The 17916-nt window shown below is 46.7% G+C and overlaps 1 protein-coding gene across 1 annotated transcript in view; it reads right to left on the bottom strand.

The window, feature by feature from the left end:
• Positions 1-16776, bottom strand: part of LOC134028286 (protein unc-13 homolog C) — a 67263-nt gene extending 50487 nt beyond the window's left edge. Inside the window, exons 1-6 of the mRNA XM_062471758.1 lie at positions 12271-16776; positions 5588-5610; positions 4948-4994; positions 3835-3913; positions 1693-1698; positions 1106-1177 (exon numbers count right to left, since the gene is read on the bottom strand). Coding sequence (XP_062327742.1) covers positions 1106-1177; positions 1693-1698; positions 3835-3913; positions 4948-4994; positions 5588-5610; positions 12271-16546 — 4503 coding nt within the window. The 5' untranslated portion in view covers positions 16547-16776. The remainder of the gene's footprint in view (positions 1-1105; positions 1178-1692; positions 1699-3834; positions 3914-4947; positions 4995-5587; positions 5611-12270) is intronic.
• Between the last annotated feature and the right edge of the window lie 1140 nt (positions 16777-17916).

Here is a 17916-nt window from a genome sequence, read left to right as displayed (position 1 = left end):
CCTACGTAGCAAGGCGAGATGCATCCATATGCTCCCGTCAGGATCAACCCTCAGACTAAGCATCGACAGAAGTGGAGTCAGAAGGGGAGTGAGATGGCTGAGCGGTTAGGGAATAGGGCTATTAATCAGAAGGTTGCCGGTTCGATTCTGGCTGCGCGAATAGACCTTGTGCCCTTGGGCAAGGCACTTCACCCTACTTGCCTCGGGGGGAATGTCCCTGTACTTACTGTAAGTCGCTCTGGATAAGAGCGTCTGTTAAATGACTAAATGTAAGTGAGAGAAGGAGCTGGAGAAACGTGAATCCAGCAATCCTGCAGGCTTACGCTGATCCCTCTGCGACACGAGACGTCAGGAATCTGGCTCACGTTTCTGGGAGAACCTGCGCCCCTCCGCGTCCTGTCATGCACACTTTATTTATACGACGGGAGGGGGCGGACTGTAATCATTGAATGCAGGGAGCTCTGGAGGTCAGCATAAAAGAAGACAAATTCTCCCTCTATCGATTAACACATTCAGCATCGCCTGGCTCTCTCGTCGTCTCCTCCGAAGACCGGTGTTCATAATTAAACCTGCGCTGCTGTGTAAACCAAGAGATGGAGCCATGTCTTAATAGCCGGCATTATTCCGGGCACTACCGAGCCAAACCCATCTGCCTGAGAGATTCAGAGAACGTGCAGTTTCCTTCCCAGCAATCCCAAACCAGCGGGCAGCAGTTTAAAGTTGTAAAGCTTGCAGCTGGGCACTTTATTTAATGTCCAGTTACAGCTGACGTGACGTTAAGATGTCAGCTGGTAACTGAGGATCAACACCCTCTTGAGTTGTCTTCCTGGTGTGGGGCACCATGTGCACAGACCACCCTGGCAGTCAAACAGCATGGTTCTAAGAATCTGTCAGTGTTCCAACTCCCCCGCACCCCATCTCCCCTGTCTAGTGCCTTAGCTAGTCCTTCCTTATCCCCTGCCTGGACCAACCTTTAATCCAGAGAACATTACATAACCCCCCCCCCCCCCTCGCTCACCCTCCCATCGCTACTGAACTATGACATCATTGTCAGTGATCGTTTACGACTGGACAGGGACTTCAGTGTGTTTCGTGGGGTACTTACCAAGTCCTCGTTGTTCAGGGTAGATCTGGTCACCAGGGCGAACGAGATACCTGCCTTTCGAGCAGTGAGAGTCTAGGATGGAGACAGATAAGAAGGAAGGAGAGACAAATAAATGATACGCCTGATAAGCTGTAAATATGATATCATGACCATGAGGGTCACATGTTGAGTGTGTATAAGACAGACTAAAGCACACCACAGCGCATCAGTCAAGCTGCTTTATCTAGCTTGCTTCAGAGTGAATTAAAACAACCTCCGGAACAATTTCATTTATTTTGAATAAGACTCCTCGACTGAGCTAAGAGAAACAAATTGAGCCACGCTATCTATCCTCATTTGTCTTCAACTCAGTGGATTGGTTCATTTGTCTAATCAGTTCCTTTCACAGCACACTCAGCCCTTTCGGGCCCGTTTTACAGAGGAGGATTGAGAAGAGGACAAACAACGGCACAAAACGAATCGGCTCTGCCTTCACGTCACATTAAAGCCCTCGATCTGTGGCCAAGGAGTTTATTTTTCCTGTGAGGAGCCGTTGGTCAGCACTGAGGCAGGAACAATCAGTGAAGATAGGATGGGATGGAACTCACCAAAGCCTGAGGGATCCGAGGAGCCGCGGAAGGAGGATAGAAAGTCGAGATATTGAATTAGAGAGGTGGTTTGGGGGTCACAGGGTGCACACACAACAGGGCATGTCCATAGGCCTGTCTCCTGCCATGCAGGACTGTACGCCAGGCCACAGTGCTCTAGAGAGATGGCTACTTGTGTCTAGAGAGGTCATACTTATGTATATTTGTATTTGTTCATGCATTAAAAAGTGACTCTGTAGCACTCATGCTTGGCATTTACGGTGTGTTATGTCTCTGTCACAGTCCTAGTTCTGCTGTCTGTCCTGGACGTTTAATAGGACAATAACAGACAAACACAAGACACACACTCATGTACGGGTGAAGCCAGCTGTACAACACTGACTCAAACACGCACACACACAAACACGCACACACCAACAATCACACACACACACACATATTGACAAATGTCACACCCACGTTAGCTAAATCTCCACTGAGCCTAGGTGGCCAGAGTTAAAGGGAGACAGATTAACATTTACCCCATACTAGAGGAGGTTACGCAACAGAGAGGAATGCAAACATGGACAGCTGACAATACTGGATCAGTCTTTACCACCACCCTCTCTTCTGCAGCCCAGCTATGGTAAAGATCCATGGAAGCCATGGAAAATGTAGGAGGGACATGACCTCTACATGAACTTAGAGTGTTGATGTAAGTTTATTAACATGCACTGTTACTGCTGAGGTTGCTGCAGGCAATACAGAAAGACCTTGAGTCCAAATATTCGATGTTGAGGTAATAATAATAATAATAGATTTTATTTGTAACGCACTTTACATTTGAAACAAAGTCTCAAAGTGCTAAGGTATCAAACAGTGCTTCAAATATAGTAATATATATGTTAATTCATATATAAAGATTTTTTGCACCCCACTGTGAGTGGGGATCCCTCCCGTCCCAACCAATCACAATGCTGTTGCTGCCCTGAAGCAATCACACAGCCAATGGGGGACATCGACAGAGGAGAGGCATGAGAGAAGGGACCAATTAGACCACTGAATACCGACTTCATCCAATGTGTAAAAGGCTTTCTTCAGTGCTGCTTTTACATGATTTAAAAAGCTCACACAGTTAAATCAGAAGTCAATGAAGTCCTTAGATATATTTTTAGGTTGAGTTGTCACCATTTCATATCGTTCTGCTTCTCGTTATGCTATGCTGTGCTGTAGGCCCAACTCCTGCCGAGACGTGAAAATGTTTGGTGTTGGCCAGGCTGAAATCTGACAACTCACTGAAAAATATCACCCATAGCTGTTATGGGACTGTGTAGGAATGGCATATTTACACGCATAAAAAAACCATAAACAAAAATCACAACCCATACTTACCAAAATATTGTTGGTTATTAATTTCATGAGAGATATGAACAAATACAGCATCAACTCATGTCGTTCACTGTGATATAAACATTCATCAGCATCTATCCGTATGACATAAAACTACATTATCATGATATATTTTACCAGTAAACACAGTGCAGTAGCTGGCTAGACACTATTTGTATAAACTGTGCAGTGGGTCTTTAAGAGTAGGTTTGAAAGGTCTAGTGGATCCTTCATAAAGTGCACTTTAAGAGTCAACAATTCATCTATTTCTCAAGAGCCTGAGCATCTGGTCTGATATGATTTCAAAAAACATGAATATGAAAACAGACACTTAGGCACGAGACAAACACAGTACAAGACTAACAGTTACTAACAAACAGCAGCAACTCTCGCTACATTAAGTAAAGTAAAGTAAAGTAAAGTCAGAGCTAAGCTTTTAAAACCTATCTAGGACACTGATACAACATGGCGCACTAAAGCGGGCCTATTTGCCGGACGTGACACATTACGCTACGATAAAACAAAACAGGAGCATCAATATGATGCAACGCTACGGCTAGGCCTCGTCTCTCCACGCTAACTAAATAAGCGCTGAGAGTTACGACCGGGGGATTAGGTTTAACATGGCCAAACTGCACGCTGCTCCGCTCCACATTTAGCATACTTACACGTCGCAGTCAGGCAATGCCCCTCTGTCAGCCAGGGTCTAGTATAGGGGCGGTCAGATCTATTAGACGTAAATCACACCTAACCTTGTTGAGGCCGATAACTCACCAGGTCTCGGACAATAGGCATGGTCCTCTTGCGGCGTAAATCTGGCATGCTGTCAATACCATAAAGAATGCTGCCAGCCCTGGGAAAGCAGACAGGTTTAGAGAGTATTAATATCATAATAACGCTGTGCTGGGGGAGACATTACCACGCTGAAAGGGGGCCCTGATTTACAATGCTTGCCAACCCCATGGATCATACTCCCATGCTCTGTGTCCCTGGCTGTCCTGGGCGGGGGGATCCCTCGGTCGTGCACCCCACATTTCCCCCACACACCACCCCCTCTCCCTGCCTCAGGTATACACGAGAGGCCTCCCTCTACCCTGACTCTGTCTCCAGTAAGGCTCAATCCCTCTACCCTCTCTCTCTTTACAGTTGTTTCTACACTAAGGCTCAATCCCTCTACCCTCTCTCTCTCTACAGCAGGGTCTACACTAGGGCTCAATCCCTCTACCCTGTCTCTCTCTGAAGCAGGGTCTACAGTAAGGATTAATCCCTCTACCCTGTCTCTAAAAGTAGATACAAAAGATCAATCCCTTTGCCCATCTCTCTCCGTCAACCTTCATCCTGTCTGCGGTCTACACTAAGGGTCCATTTAAACTCCACTCTCTCTGCCCCTCTCTCCCTGGTGCCCCCAGTGGGAGCGAAGCCTCCAAGGAGATCCTCTCGGCTGTCACTCACAGCCCTTTAATGACCTCTACGTGACATCGCAGCTCCCTGGTGGCCCCACTCCAGCCCCCGTCAGCCCTAAGTGACATCACAGGTACGACCCCAGAGATATGAATCTAGAAGCCTCTGCTAAAGCATGTGCCAAGCCCTCTCAGTCCGGCGGGAGCGCCTGGCTGTGTTACCGTGCAGACATCTGCACACGGTCAGCTGGAGAGATAACAAGGAACAGCAGGGAGCACAAACATCCTGCTATTATCTTTGTATATCATCTTAAAACACCGTGGACTCGCCTGAATGTGTCTCTTTCCCTGACCCCCACGTTATGAGAAACCAAAGTAGCGACCCTTTGTGTTTGTGTTACAGGGACCCGATATTACAACCACCTACGCCCCGCGTACATTTCCGAGCGCGAGCCAATGAGAGAGGAGTATAAAAGGCGCCACTTACCCGCCAGCCTGAAGCCCAAGTACTTTGGGATCCAGGACATTGAGAGTCTGTGGAGAGGAGCGCAGGACAGCGTCAGACACGGCTAAACTCAACGCGGCACGCAGCCACTCACAGTGCACACACAGGAGGAAGGGGGCAGCACAAACAACAGGAAAAAAAGAAAAGAACAAAAAAAAAAAACATGCGGACAGTAAAAGGAGGAAAGTAGGATGTAGCTTTAGGAGCACAGAGGAAGAGTACCGCAGGCCAGAGCAGAAATGATTTCCTGTCAATGTGATTTGAGAAGCAGGCTCTCAAACGCAGTGTCATGGAGCGTGTTGTCCATGCTGCTTAGGGCCAGATTTGCCTGTTGTGTAAGGATCTCCCCCTCACTGACCACAGTTTCTGTGACTGTCTACAGTCCCAATCATCGTCAGAACACAAGGGAAGACAAACACAGACACTGCTGGGTGATGATAAGATGGCCACCGGGCAAACATGCTGCACTTTCACATCAACCCACACAAAAAGAACCACAGAACATACACACACAGCCACAAATACACACACACATGCACATACGTCTACACAAATGGGAACAGAAGAAGAAAATAAAAAACATGTGGGTCTGGATGAAGAATGTTTAACAATGAGTATAAACCTGGGCTTCCAAAGCACTGCTATCTGCAAAGAGAAGAGGAGCAGAGCAGGGCAGAGGGTTAGACGGGAGGTGCACAGACAGACAGTCAGTCAGACACAAACGCTCAAGTATACGTGTAGTCAAGTGCCGTGTGATGTCAGCCGTTTGTCTATCCCTAACAAACGCATGCAGTGAAGACTGAGTCAGTATGCGCCCGAGTGAGAAGAACTATGAATAGCAGCAAACAGTAACACAGGGAAATCATACGAGAACACACACACAAACACACCCTCAACAGTTACTGAGGTGTGAGTCCTGCTTAGATGGATATTCAAAACAACAAAGGTGGAAACTCTATGCTCTGTAGACATGTAATCTGGCCACGCAATTAGCCAATGATTGTGCACCAACAGGCATGGACAGTTAAGATATCACGGTCGGACATGTTGATATTTAAGGGAGAAATGGTAAGCCCAGTAAATGGTAAATGGTAAATGGTAAATGGTAAATCCACTAAGTTGCTGACAGTCTTCACTGTTCGGTGGCAAGACTTCACAGGTTTAATGAGTTGTGGATCGATTAGTTGGTGATGAAGCGTGATCAAAATCGAATACAGATCCGGTCAGAAGAACACGGAGGATGGATTAAAGGGATGATCTGCATATAAAACAGCCATACACTAATGATCCACACAAGTTATGGGAGTTGTTACCATTACTGTTGACAGGTTTACTGAAAATTTATTGCAGTGTTATTTCTGGGAACCATACGTACTCAACAAAAAAACTGTTATCACTCACAATAAAAAAAAACCTGTCAGGAAAAACTGCTCGTATTCGTAAAGCTTTTCTACTTTGTACCGGTTTGAGCTAGCTCCAGCATGGGTTCAGCTAAGATATCCCAACAATGTTCCCCCACCTATACGGAGGAGAACAGAGATATCTAAAGGTTATTACAGTAGGGCCTTAAATCTCTGGAATAGAAATGCAATCGATTTGAGTAGGAAAGTTGGTTGTACTGTGAGCAGTATGTTGAGATAGCGGCACTAAATCCTGGTCAGGGGAAAAAAGACACGCATGGCCACACAGCCCATCGAGCAGAGATCACTAGTGCGAGCAGGCCTGCACAGGCCTGATAATATAGCCAGACACTATAAACCCCCACACACACAGACACACACACACACACACAGACACACACTGCTGGGAGATCCAAAGACAGATTCCCAAGATACTCGCATTCATGCATATACTAATGAAAAACATACACGGTTACATGTTATGTGAATGCCAAGCGTCAATGCACTCATTTTGGCACATGAATGTAGCTGCTATGCAGCCATTTTCTCAAATGGGTTAAGTACCAAAGCCCTGGGGATGAAACTGCACTAAACTGGAGGACCAGATATACAGTCTGATAATCACAGCAACAATCTTTTCCCCCCCGTTATCATGTTGACACACGTTTTAATCCGCAGAACCGTTTTTGGAGTATGGAGCTCTGCCAGAATCTGACTGGTGACACGTTCAGCCGGAAAGGACAACAGAATTAGCTGGAGTGGTGAGGAGAGGGGCCCCATGCTGAGAAGAGAACAGCAGCCTTCTCCGAGTCAGACCGCTACAGTGATTGCAGAACTAGAGCCCCTCCACCCCCCGCCGTCCCCAACCCCCTTCACCCACCCCCTAACCCCTCAACCCAACCTGTACTATTACGCCAGTGACACATTTACATTTACATTTAGTCATTTAGCAGACGCTCTTATCCAGAGCGACTTACAGTAAGTACAGGGACATTCCCCCGAGGCAAGTAGGGTGAAGTGCCTTGCCCAAGGATACAACGTCAGTTGGCATGACCGGGAATCGAACTGGCAACCTTCGGATTACTAGCCCGATTCCCTCACCGCTCAGCCACCTGACTCCCTACACACTTGCTACACCGGTTCCTAACGCTCACAACATAACACATCCAGCAGTCGCTCTCTTCCCAAGTTGACGTCTACGGTGACGAAGTGACTGTGACAGAGAGGTTGATGCCAGTTGGTTTGTTTAGTTCACATTTCACCATAAAGACAGTGCCCTCCGGGCTAGGCCCGGAATAGAATGTCACAATGGAGCACGTTGCCATAAAACAAAGCAGGTTATTTACAGTGACATGGAAGAATGGGGTTTTAATATCAAGAAGAAGAAGAAAAAATCCAAGCGGAACACCTTTTTCTAGAACATGATTGTCTTAAGATGGAACAATGGCGAAGTGTGTCGTTAAAGCTACTTTGTGGTTTGAGGCTGATCTTTATATGGGAAATGAAGATTTCAAAGGATTTGGCATAAAAATGCAGTTTTATCCCCAATCTTTGTTCTTCTTTTTTTTTTACAGATTTGACGTTATTACTGACGTTGATGCTTACAGAACGTAAGGATGCTAGGGGTGGTGGGGGAGGGTGGGGTGTGTGTGGGGGAGAGGGAGGGGCGGGGGGCTAAGCACATAAAACAATCAATTTGATTTGAAATGTGTGTGCAGACTAAGACTGGCTGAATATGAGTTTAAACAGGGCTTAGAACACTGAACACTTTGATGGGCAGCGCCCAAATAAGCAGCATAAAGCAGGAGCTTTGCCAGGGAACACAAGAGGCATATGTGAAGTCTTCTGTTTGGCTGTTGGCATGGACAGGGGGGTGGGTTTAGCTCACAGACAGGGAGCTAAAGCTGCTTCCACTGAAACGAGAGGCTTGGAGGGGAGTTCCCCGGCCTGCTAATTAAACCTCACCAGAAACTAGACCAAACAACTAGACCAAAACCTTGAAGGACAGGACCAGGGGAGAAGCTCCAGCCTGGGTGGCCCTGACCTCACTGTGACGTGGAGCCCAGGCTTCCCTCATGTCCAGGGGCAGTCTGTCACTTGAGAGAGAGAGACAGAGAGAGAGACACAGAGAGAGACAGAGAGAGAGACACAGAGGAGAGAGAGAGAGAGAGAGAGAGAGAGAGAGAGAGAGAGACAGAGGGAGAGAGACAGAGACATAGACACACAGAGAGAGAGAGAGAGAGAGAGAGAGAGAGAGAGAGAGAGAGAGAGAGAGAGAGAGAGAGAGAGAGGGTCTCCCACCAAACAAGGACTACAACAACAGCTGGACATTGTTGAACAATACTGTCGAAACTGGGCCCTTGCAATAAATATGAAGAAAACTAATATCATGATATTTCAAAAACGCCCCAGATGCCAGGAAGAGAAATACCAGTTTATTATAAATAATCATTTAATTGAACATACTATGAGTTATAACTATCTTGGTTTAACCATAACAGCATCAGGGAGTTTCAACATGGCAGTGAATCCACTAAAAGAAAAAGCTCGAAGAGCCCTAAATGCAATTAGAAGAAAATTTTATAATTTGCAAATTCCAATCAAAATCTGGCTTAAAATATTTGATAGTGTGATCCAGCCCATTGTGCTGTATGGTAGTGAAGTATGGGGTCCACTCAGTCATCATAGCTATACCCGCTGGGACAAACACCCAACAGAATCTCTACATGCAGAATTCTGCAGATACATCTTACATGTTCACAGAAAGACGCCAACAAATGCATGTAGAGCAGAATTAGGCAGATACCCAATGATAATTAATATCCAAAAGAGAGCACTAAACTTTTTCAATCACCTTAAATCCAGCCCTCTAGACACCCTCCACTCCAAAGCCCTCCAAACCCAAGAGCTGAACCCAGATAAGAGTCCCCTATGTCAGTTGGTGCTGAGACTCACTGCCCCCACCCAGACACACCCTGACCAGTCTCACACCAACACTGCTTTCCAAACACCAATCAGAGTCAACCAAATTATAACACAATGTAAAGAAACCTACCTGGAACATTGGAAAGAAGAAACTAAAAGCCAAAGTCGATTAGAATGTTATCTAGCCTTAGAAAGAGATTAGAAACTGGCAGAATACCTCTATACTGTCAGAGATAGAAAGCAGAGACAGATCCTAACCAAGTACAGGCTCAGTGACCAATTGGCAATTGAAACAGGACGACACAAAAAATCATGGCAACCAAAAGAAAACAGAATATGTGGTCACTGTTCGACAGGTGAGGTTGAGACGGAGATGCACTTCCTCCTACAATGTGAAACATTCAGTGATATAAGAAATGATTACTGTAACAAACTCCACTCTGTAATGTCAGATTTCAAAGGTCTTAGTGACCTCTCAAAGGTAAACATCCTCCTAGGAGAAGGAGACAGGGCATACCTTGCTGCCCAGTATGTATCAGTATGCCACAACCTGAGAGACAGTGAGCGACCTAGACACACAAGGCACACACACAAAGCACACACACAAAATATACTGTGTGTGTGACTGACATGTGTATGTCTGTATGTATATATATATTACGTAATCAATCCTTTAATCTTTCAACTGAATTTGTCATGTTTGGTTGTTATAGTAATAGTTGTAATAGTATACCGATGTCCATAGTAATGATATGAATACTGTTTCTGTGGCTCCACCGTTGCTTTGGCAATATGAACATTTGTTCCTTAATGCTAATAAAGCCAATTGAATTGAATTGAATTGAATTGAGTGAGAGAGAGAGAGAGAGAGAGAGAGAGAGAGAGAGAGAGAGAGAGAGAGAGAGAGAGAGAGAGAGAGAGAGAGAGAGAGAGAGAGAGAGAGAGAGAGAGCTGCCCACAGCCAACGACCCTATCAATTTAAAACACCAACACAACCGCCACTTACTCTCGATCTGCATTTTTCATAGCCACACTTCCAGATATGGCGCAGTAAGCATTAAGAAGGTCTGCCTGCCCCAAGGAGCCGGCAAGCAGCAACTTTGCTAGCAGACCCATATAAATATTCTAAGCAAGGCTGACCTGGTTACACAATGCCCTTGGGAGTGTGAATTAGCATCTCCATACAGACGCTGCTGTAGCGGAGTAAAGATTGGGATGCCAGGGATGGCAGCACCGCCCGTTCCCCAAACAGTCGAGCACACCACTACACGAGCCCAGAGAGCATGCGTCACAGTGAGAGACAGAGAGAGAGAGAGAGAGAGAGAGAGAGAGAGAGAGAGAGAGAGAGAGAGGTAGAGAGAGGTGGAGAGAGAGATTGGGAACATGGAGAGAGAAAAAGCAGAAGAAAATGAGACGTAAGAAATGAAAAGAGAGAGGAAATGGAAAGAGAAAGCGGGAAAAGAAATTGAAGAAAATGTAGATAGAAAGAGAGAGCGAGAGAGAGAGAGCGAAAGAGAGAAAGAGAGCAGCTCTGCTCTAAGAAGCAGTGCCACAGCAATAGGGCCTGAGGCCTTTAAGTCCATCCACAGGGACAGAAATCCCTGCTCCCTCGACCAACCCTAATCTAGGTGGACATATACACACAGTAAACCGACCACAACAGAGACCAGTAATCAACGATAATTTGATGTTTCAGCAACACGCTTGTGTTTGACTATAAATAATAAATAAATTGCACCTCAGTTTATACACATGGGCATGATTCAACAATCCTCACTGGACCATGTGGTGGCATGTTGCATATTAATAATGTGTTTCACTATTCAAGGTGTAAATCTGATATGCACTTAAGAGTCAGGACGGTTCCTGGTTTTCAAATATAATTTTGCCTAAAACTTTTGTTTAAGTTTGATAAAACTGCCTTTTGGATGTGCTAAATAATAGTATTCCGTATGTGTGCAGTTTATGGTTTTGTATGTAACCAACTATAACTTTAGTCTGCGTATTGGACTGTCTGCTGTTTTTGTATGCTGCTGATGCTGTACCGCATGTCTAAATTGTTGATGTGTAATGAATATTTATGGTTGATAACATCTGTAGGTTGTGTGTGTGCAGCATGTGTACCTGTATGATGCTCCACACTGCTTCTCTGTGAGTGTAGAAGTGCACTGTGCCTGTTACACATGTAGGTCAAGAGTCTGTTCACTTTAAATAAGAGGCAGGAAATTCCCCTGGCCCCTCTATAACTCACACAGAAAACCTTTCCTCATTCCACTTGGAACAGTTCATTGTTTGCTTCATTGAATCAATACTAACCACTTAATATACTGCGAGAAATCATTTTTCTCAGGCAATATTTTTTGGTCAGAATAAACTTCTAACTCAGCAGAGTACTTCACTCATACTTTGCATGAGGAATGGCCTGAAAACCTGCTCTGTATAAAATTGATGTGTTTTGCTTGATTTGTTTGAGGCATTCAATGAATTATCAACAAACAAAACAAAGTGTTTACATCCAGCTGCCATTCTTTATAAGTGGGGCAGACTACATGCATAAGTCATATTGGTACTACACAAATCAAACATGCTGAGTAACTTCAAGTTCTTGTGATATTTGAAGCAGTGCATCCTGCGCCAAGGTCGTTGTTGTCTGGGGTACTACATGGCCATCCGATTTCAGAGAGCACAGAACGCATTTCATCATAAAAATAAAGTTCCCTTCAAATCATGAGGTGAATATCTGTTAATTATTATTATTATTTTTAAATGAACTACTGCTGCATGTACTTGTCTTGTTCATAACACCATAGGTACCTGTATGAATATACACTTAATCAAACAAATGTATTTTCAGAAAAACAAATGTCATTTTGAGTTCACTGTCCTATTCTATGTTGTGTTGTGAACTGAGATAATGTTGGAATATATATCGATCATATAAACAGAGCCACACATCACATTGCACCAGTAAGAAGTCTACCTCCAGCCAGGATCTGCTGCTCCAACTCAGTCATCTGCTTCCTGTAGGCCCTCAGCGCTGCTTCCTTGAACGTCGGGCGGATGCGCTTCTTGGGCGGGGCCTCCACGAGCTTCTCCTGTGGGAGGTTCTTGTTTTCATCCTCCTGTTGTTCTACGCTCTCACAAGCTTCGGACGCTTCTTCCAACTCCTCGACCTCCTCCAGGTCTTCGTCCCCTTCCTCCATGTCTTCGGTCTCATCGGGTTCCTCCACCTCAACATACTCCACCATGTCGTCATACTCTGCGGTGTCCTCGGTCATCTGGGTGTCCTCGTAGTCCTCGCTGCACGCCTCGTCGTAGTGCTCGTCCAGACTGCAGTCGTACTCCAGGACGGGAGCCGCCTCTTGCGCCGCCTCGAAATCCTCGGAACCTTCCAGTTCTTGAGAGGCGTCGTAATCCTGAGAGGCGTCGTAATCCTGAGAGCTGTCTTTGTCCTGAGAGCCGTCGTTGTCCTGAGTGGCCTCGTACTCCGGTACGGGCTCTTCCGCCTCTTCGGCGTTGGTCTTGTTCTCCAGGTTGGCTAGCACCTGTTCCATCACCTCTACGTAGTGGGTTTCGCTGTCAACGGGCTGATCTCCCGCTGCTACTTCTGCAGCCACTGTTTCCTCCTGCTCCTCCTCGGCTTTGTAGACGAAGGGCTCGTTGTAGACGTCGGAGTCGATGGTGGTGCTGGAGTCGTTGGGGGTTGAGGTGGAGAGATTTCGGAAGCGGCCCATGAAGGAGGAGGAATTGGCGGGTTCCTCCACTGGAGCACTTGGAGGCTGGGCGCCCTTGTTCCACACAACCTCCAGGGCTGATTTGGCCCTCTGTAGTGTGGAGCCAAAGCCAAAGCCAAAGGATTTATCAGTGAGATCAATGCTTAGCCTGCTGCTCCAGGACTTGGGGACCTCCTCGACTTTCTCAGTCCTGATCTCACTCTGACTTCGGTACATGGTGGCTGACTTGGTCTGGTTCTGGTGAAAGCTGTGATTGACATCAAGCTCTGGGAATGTTTCTTTGTGTGTCGCCTTAGGAGCTGCTTTAGGGGCCGCTTGAGGGGCTGCTTGAGGGGCTGCTTGAGGGGCTGCTTTAGGGGCCGCTTGAGGGGCTGATATAGGGGCCGCTTGAGGGGCTGATATAGGGGCCGCTTGAGACGGGGCCTGGGAGACCACCTGCGGGGCAGCCTGGGGTACAGCCTGAGGTGTAGTCTGGGGGGCAGCCTGGGGGGCAGCCTGGGGGGCAGCCTGGGGGGCAGTCTTGGGGGCAGTCTGGGGGACAGCCTGGGGTGCAGTCTGGGGGACGGCCTGGGGTGCAGTCTGAGGTGTAGTCTGGGGTGCAGTCTGAGGTGTAGTCTGGGGTGCAGCCTGAGGGGTTGCCTGGGAGGAAGCCTGAGGTGCAGTCTGGAGGGCCGGCTTGGGGGCCACCTTAGGGGCCTCTTTAAGGCTCACTACAGGACTCTCTTTAGCACTCACCTTGGGCACCTCAACAGAGACCACTTTTGGGGGTTCTTTAGGAAACTCTTTACCAGTTACTTTGAGGGCCTCTTGGGGGGTGGTTTTAGGGCTCTCTTTAGGAGTTACTATAGGGCTTTCTTTAGGAGTCACTACTGGACTTTCTTTAGGAGTTATAATAGGGCTTTCTTTAGGAGTGATAATAGGGCTTTCCTTAGGAGTTATAATAGGGCTTTCCTTAGGAGTGATAATAGGGCTTTCTTTAGGGGTGGCAATAGGGCTTTCTTTAGCTGTTATTTTTGGGCCTGGTTTAGAGGTTACTTTAGCACCCTGTTTAGAAGTCGTTTTAGAGATCTCCTTAGTCATCACTTTAGGGGTCTCCTTGGCAATTATCTTAGGAGGTTCTTTAGCCGTCACCTTAGGAGTCTCCTTAGCCAGCACTTTATGGGATTCTTTAGCTGTTAATTTAGTATTCGCTTTAGTGGTTTCTTTAGGGCTCTTTGTAGTTGCTTTAGAGACCGGTTTAGAAGCAACTTTTGGGACTTCTTTCGTAGTGACTTTGGGGCTTTCTTTCAGGGCCTCTTTAGATTTGCGGATAGGTGGCTTGTGGACAAGCTCCTTCTCTATGACAGGGACAGGAGTGGGGATGTAAGTAGTGATAGGAGCAGGGACAATACAGGGATTATCTAAAATCATGAAATCCTCCTCCCCTTCAAACTGCAGATCAACCTCCTGACACTTTGTGATGTTCTCAGGGAATCCTGGTATGGTTGTGGGGTCGAAGGGGCTGCTGACCTCTGAGACCAGGTTCTGCTCTATGGAGGCATCCAGGCCAGAGTCAGTACCCTGCTCCAGGTGATGCCAGTCCTTCCAAGGAGAAAGGTCACCCTGCAGAGAGAGCTGAGAACCACTGTAGTGGCTCCTATCCCCAGACATGCAGACCATTCCGTTACTCACCCCACTGTCAATAGTCTCTGTGGTCTCAACCTCATTGTGCTCCACGTAAGAGGGGTTCTCCTGGCTAAGGGGCTGGCGGGGGCTGGCGTACCAGGAAGAGGCCATATCCTCCTGCTTCCTCTGCCACAGCTCCTGGTCCGAGGACGACAACAGAGAGCCGCCGTTGGTCCGGCTGAAATACTGGCTCTCGGAGAAGTCCTCTGAATAAGACTGGCAGAGTTTGGAGCAGTCCGACTCAGAGCGGCTGAGCTTGGGGGTGGAATAGTCACTCTGGGACAGCCAGCCCGGTGTCAGGTCAGAGTAGTAGGCCTTGGCATGTTTGTCTGAGTCGTCATATGAATCGTCGGCGTAATGAACCGAGCCTGAGTACCCTGCCTCATCTGCTGACCGGCTGTGGTCGTGGGACCTCTTTTTGTCTGATTTACTTTTATGGGCAGGCTTTGTAATCACCATTGCATATTTATTCTTACTCAGCTCGTCCAGCTCTTTGTCGCTGTCCATTGAATCCCAGTCATCGCTCTCGACCACTTTATCCTTCCCTGAGACCTTGATATCCATGCTTTCATAGGTCTGTGAGGAGGATAATCCTCTGTCTTTCCTCTCCTTCAAATCGTGAGTCAAGCTATCAGTGGAGACGGATATGCCTGTCCCTTTAAGTTTATAGCATTTTTTCAAAACTAAATCCCTATCTTGTGGGGTTGAAAAGATAACAAGAATAGGTCGAGGTTTAGCGTTGGAACATTCTCTTTGTTGTCCTAACCTATGGGCAAGTTCTATTTTTAGTGTTTTATGTGCATCTATGAATCCCATTTTATCTTTCAGAATGGAATAGATGACACTGTCAGTCTTCTCTAACTTTTCCTCAGGAACATTGAGGAACCTGAGGGAGGCCTTGCTGGCCTGGGGGCTGATCTGCTTGATATAGTCGTGGATGTCGCGCGTCTCCCTCCTGGACTGAACGAACCCCGAGCGGAGTTGCTCGATCTCGCTCTGCACGACCTCCACGCTGCTGGATATCTCGTCGATGGAGCTTTTCAGGGCATTAACGTGCCCACGCAGCTCGGACAGCTCTGTCTCTATCTGGCTGATCCCCTGCAGCTCCTTGAAGATCATCTCCATCACATCCTGGGTCTGGCTGATGCAGCCCGTGGAGGACGAGCCGGGTTCAAGGGTGGAGCTCTTCTGCTGCCTCCCCGCCCGGTCCAGAGACTTGCTCCGGATGCCCAGGGTCTTCCTCCAGTTGCTCACCTCGGACTCGGAGGAGACACATTCTTGGCTCTTCTTCCATTTCCTCAGCTTGCGTAACGCGCCCAGCCTGAGCGTTTGCAGACTCGAGCGTTCCACGCGTTCGCCCTCAGAGCTGCCGTCAGACGGCGCTAGGCTGATAAGGCTCTTCCTATTTCGTCTCACTGGCATGGTGTGAGATTTCTGCTCATCCAGTCTGCGGACAGGTTTGGTCTCACTCAGGGAGTCAGAGTGGCTGCTATCGATAGACAGAACCTCTTGGAGTACACTCTCATTATTATTTAACAGACGCCCTTTCTTTGGTAGTCCATTCGCTATAGCGACGCGATAACTGAATGTCGGAGAGAGGGACGAGCAGTCGTTTTTACCGTCTTCGTCTTCGAGAGATATGTTACGTGCAGAAGAGCATTTAGAGATTTTCTTCACTGTGGTTTTCAGCGTGGTAGAGAAAGTTGGATTACGTGCTTGCAAATCGGTGGTCAATTTGGACTCTTTATTTTCACTAGGCTCTTTCTTCTTTGTGGGATTCGCCAATTTCTTTGTAAACATTCCTTTGCAAATCTTTTCAATGTACAATGATATGGTCTTGAGTAGGGCAGAAACCATGGAGGGCAATACTGGTGAGATCTCTATTCCAGATGCAGTGAACCAGAAGAATGTGAGAGCTCAGTGTTGACAAACAACAAGCAGGAAATCGCCCCAGTGGCAGTGGAGGGTCAGTCCCAGGACTGCGACGGGGCTCCGAGGGCCTGTTCAGACGGCCTCCAAGCCCTGACGCTGTAGATCCAGAGGAGGAGCTCAGAAACGGGTTAAAATCCAGCAGCTCTCCTCGAGATGAGAAGCATTGCCCTGGAACAGAGAACAGAATGGAACATATTGAACAAAGGCGCATCTCATTCTCGCTCTGAAACACAAAGCAGCACTTCCACGGTACAATAGATTTCTCTCTCTCCTGTCACTGAGATAAAACCGAAAAACTGATGAAAAACAGTGATCCACACACCTCTAGCACACATTTCTGCGGTTTCACACTTGGCAATCAACACAGACATAGCATGACATGGTATGCCAAGAGTAAATTATATAAATATATATATATAGTATATATACTTTCCTTGTATATACATAAAACCCCAACCCTTCTTTGATTTTGGAAGGTGATAAAGAAAAACATAGCTATCAAAACAAATTAATTTAATCATGGCATGGCATTAGTGGTCCTGTGTTATATTTCTTTTTCTAAGTACTGCTGAGGGTGTGTAAAGATTTGGCACACTGGCCTCACTGATATACCCACTTTCTACAGCAGGAGGCAGCCAATTATTCTAATGACTTCAATAGTCACAATGCTTTATTACACAGTCACTGCGGATTGCAGTCGTGCTTTAGAGTAAATAGAGGAATGACACTGAATTTCCACCAGGGTGGTAATATCAACTAAATTGTTTTACATATTTGAACCTCCAGTCGTTGAGAGTAATCGGTCACATAACATATTATGGACCTAACCCTGACTACATGTCCAGGTGACTAATTTGAAGTCGTAGACCACAGGTTTCTCTCTTTCATATTGTTTATCAAATTCAATTTTCAACTCAGTGTGGCAACTGTTTATAGAAATGTTGTTTTCCCGATTATTTTCCACAAAAAACTATTTGCTATCTCATTTTTTTTATCATAATCTTTCCTGTGTATGACTGGTATATTTTTCATCTAACAGTAACAAAGCTGAGCCAGGGCTGTCTATATTCACTGCGTTCCTGGCATGGGGCTGGGTTTGCAGTTGAATCTGAATGGAGACTAGCGTACCCCCCCCCCCCCCCCCCCCCGCTGAGGGATGGGTGAGGTATTGGTTGTAAAGTAGACCTGGTCTCTTGACATGTGAGGTATTTGTTGTGAAGAGAAGCTGACAGCTGCTCCACATTAGTTCCAGGGTTTTACACTGATGCCTCCACAGTCTCTTGATTAGAGACATG

This window comes from Osmerus eperlanus, chromosome 10 (assembly GCF_963692335.1).
Source record: "Osmerus eperlanus chromosome 10, fOsmEpe2.1, whole genome shotgun sequence".
Classification (NCBI taxonomy): domain Eukaryota; kingdom Metazoa; phylum Chordata; class Actinopteri; order Osmeriformes; family Osmeridae; genus Osmerus; species Osmerus eperlanus.
The sequence above is the reverse complement of the archived record's forward strand: the minus strand, read 5'-3'. Positions and strand labels throughout refer to the sequence as shown.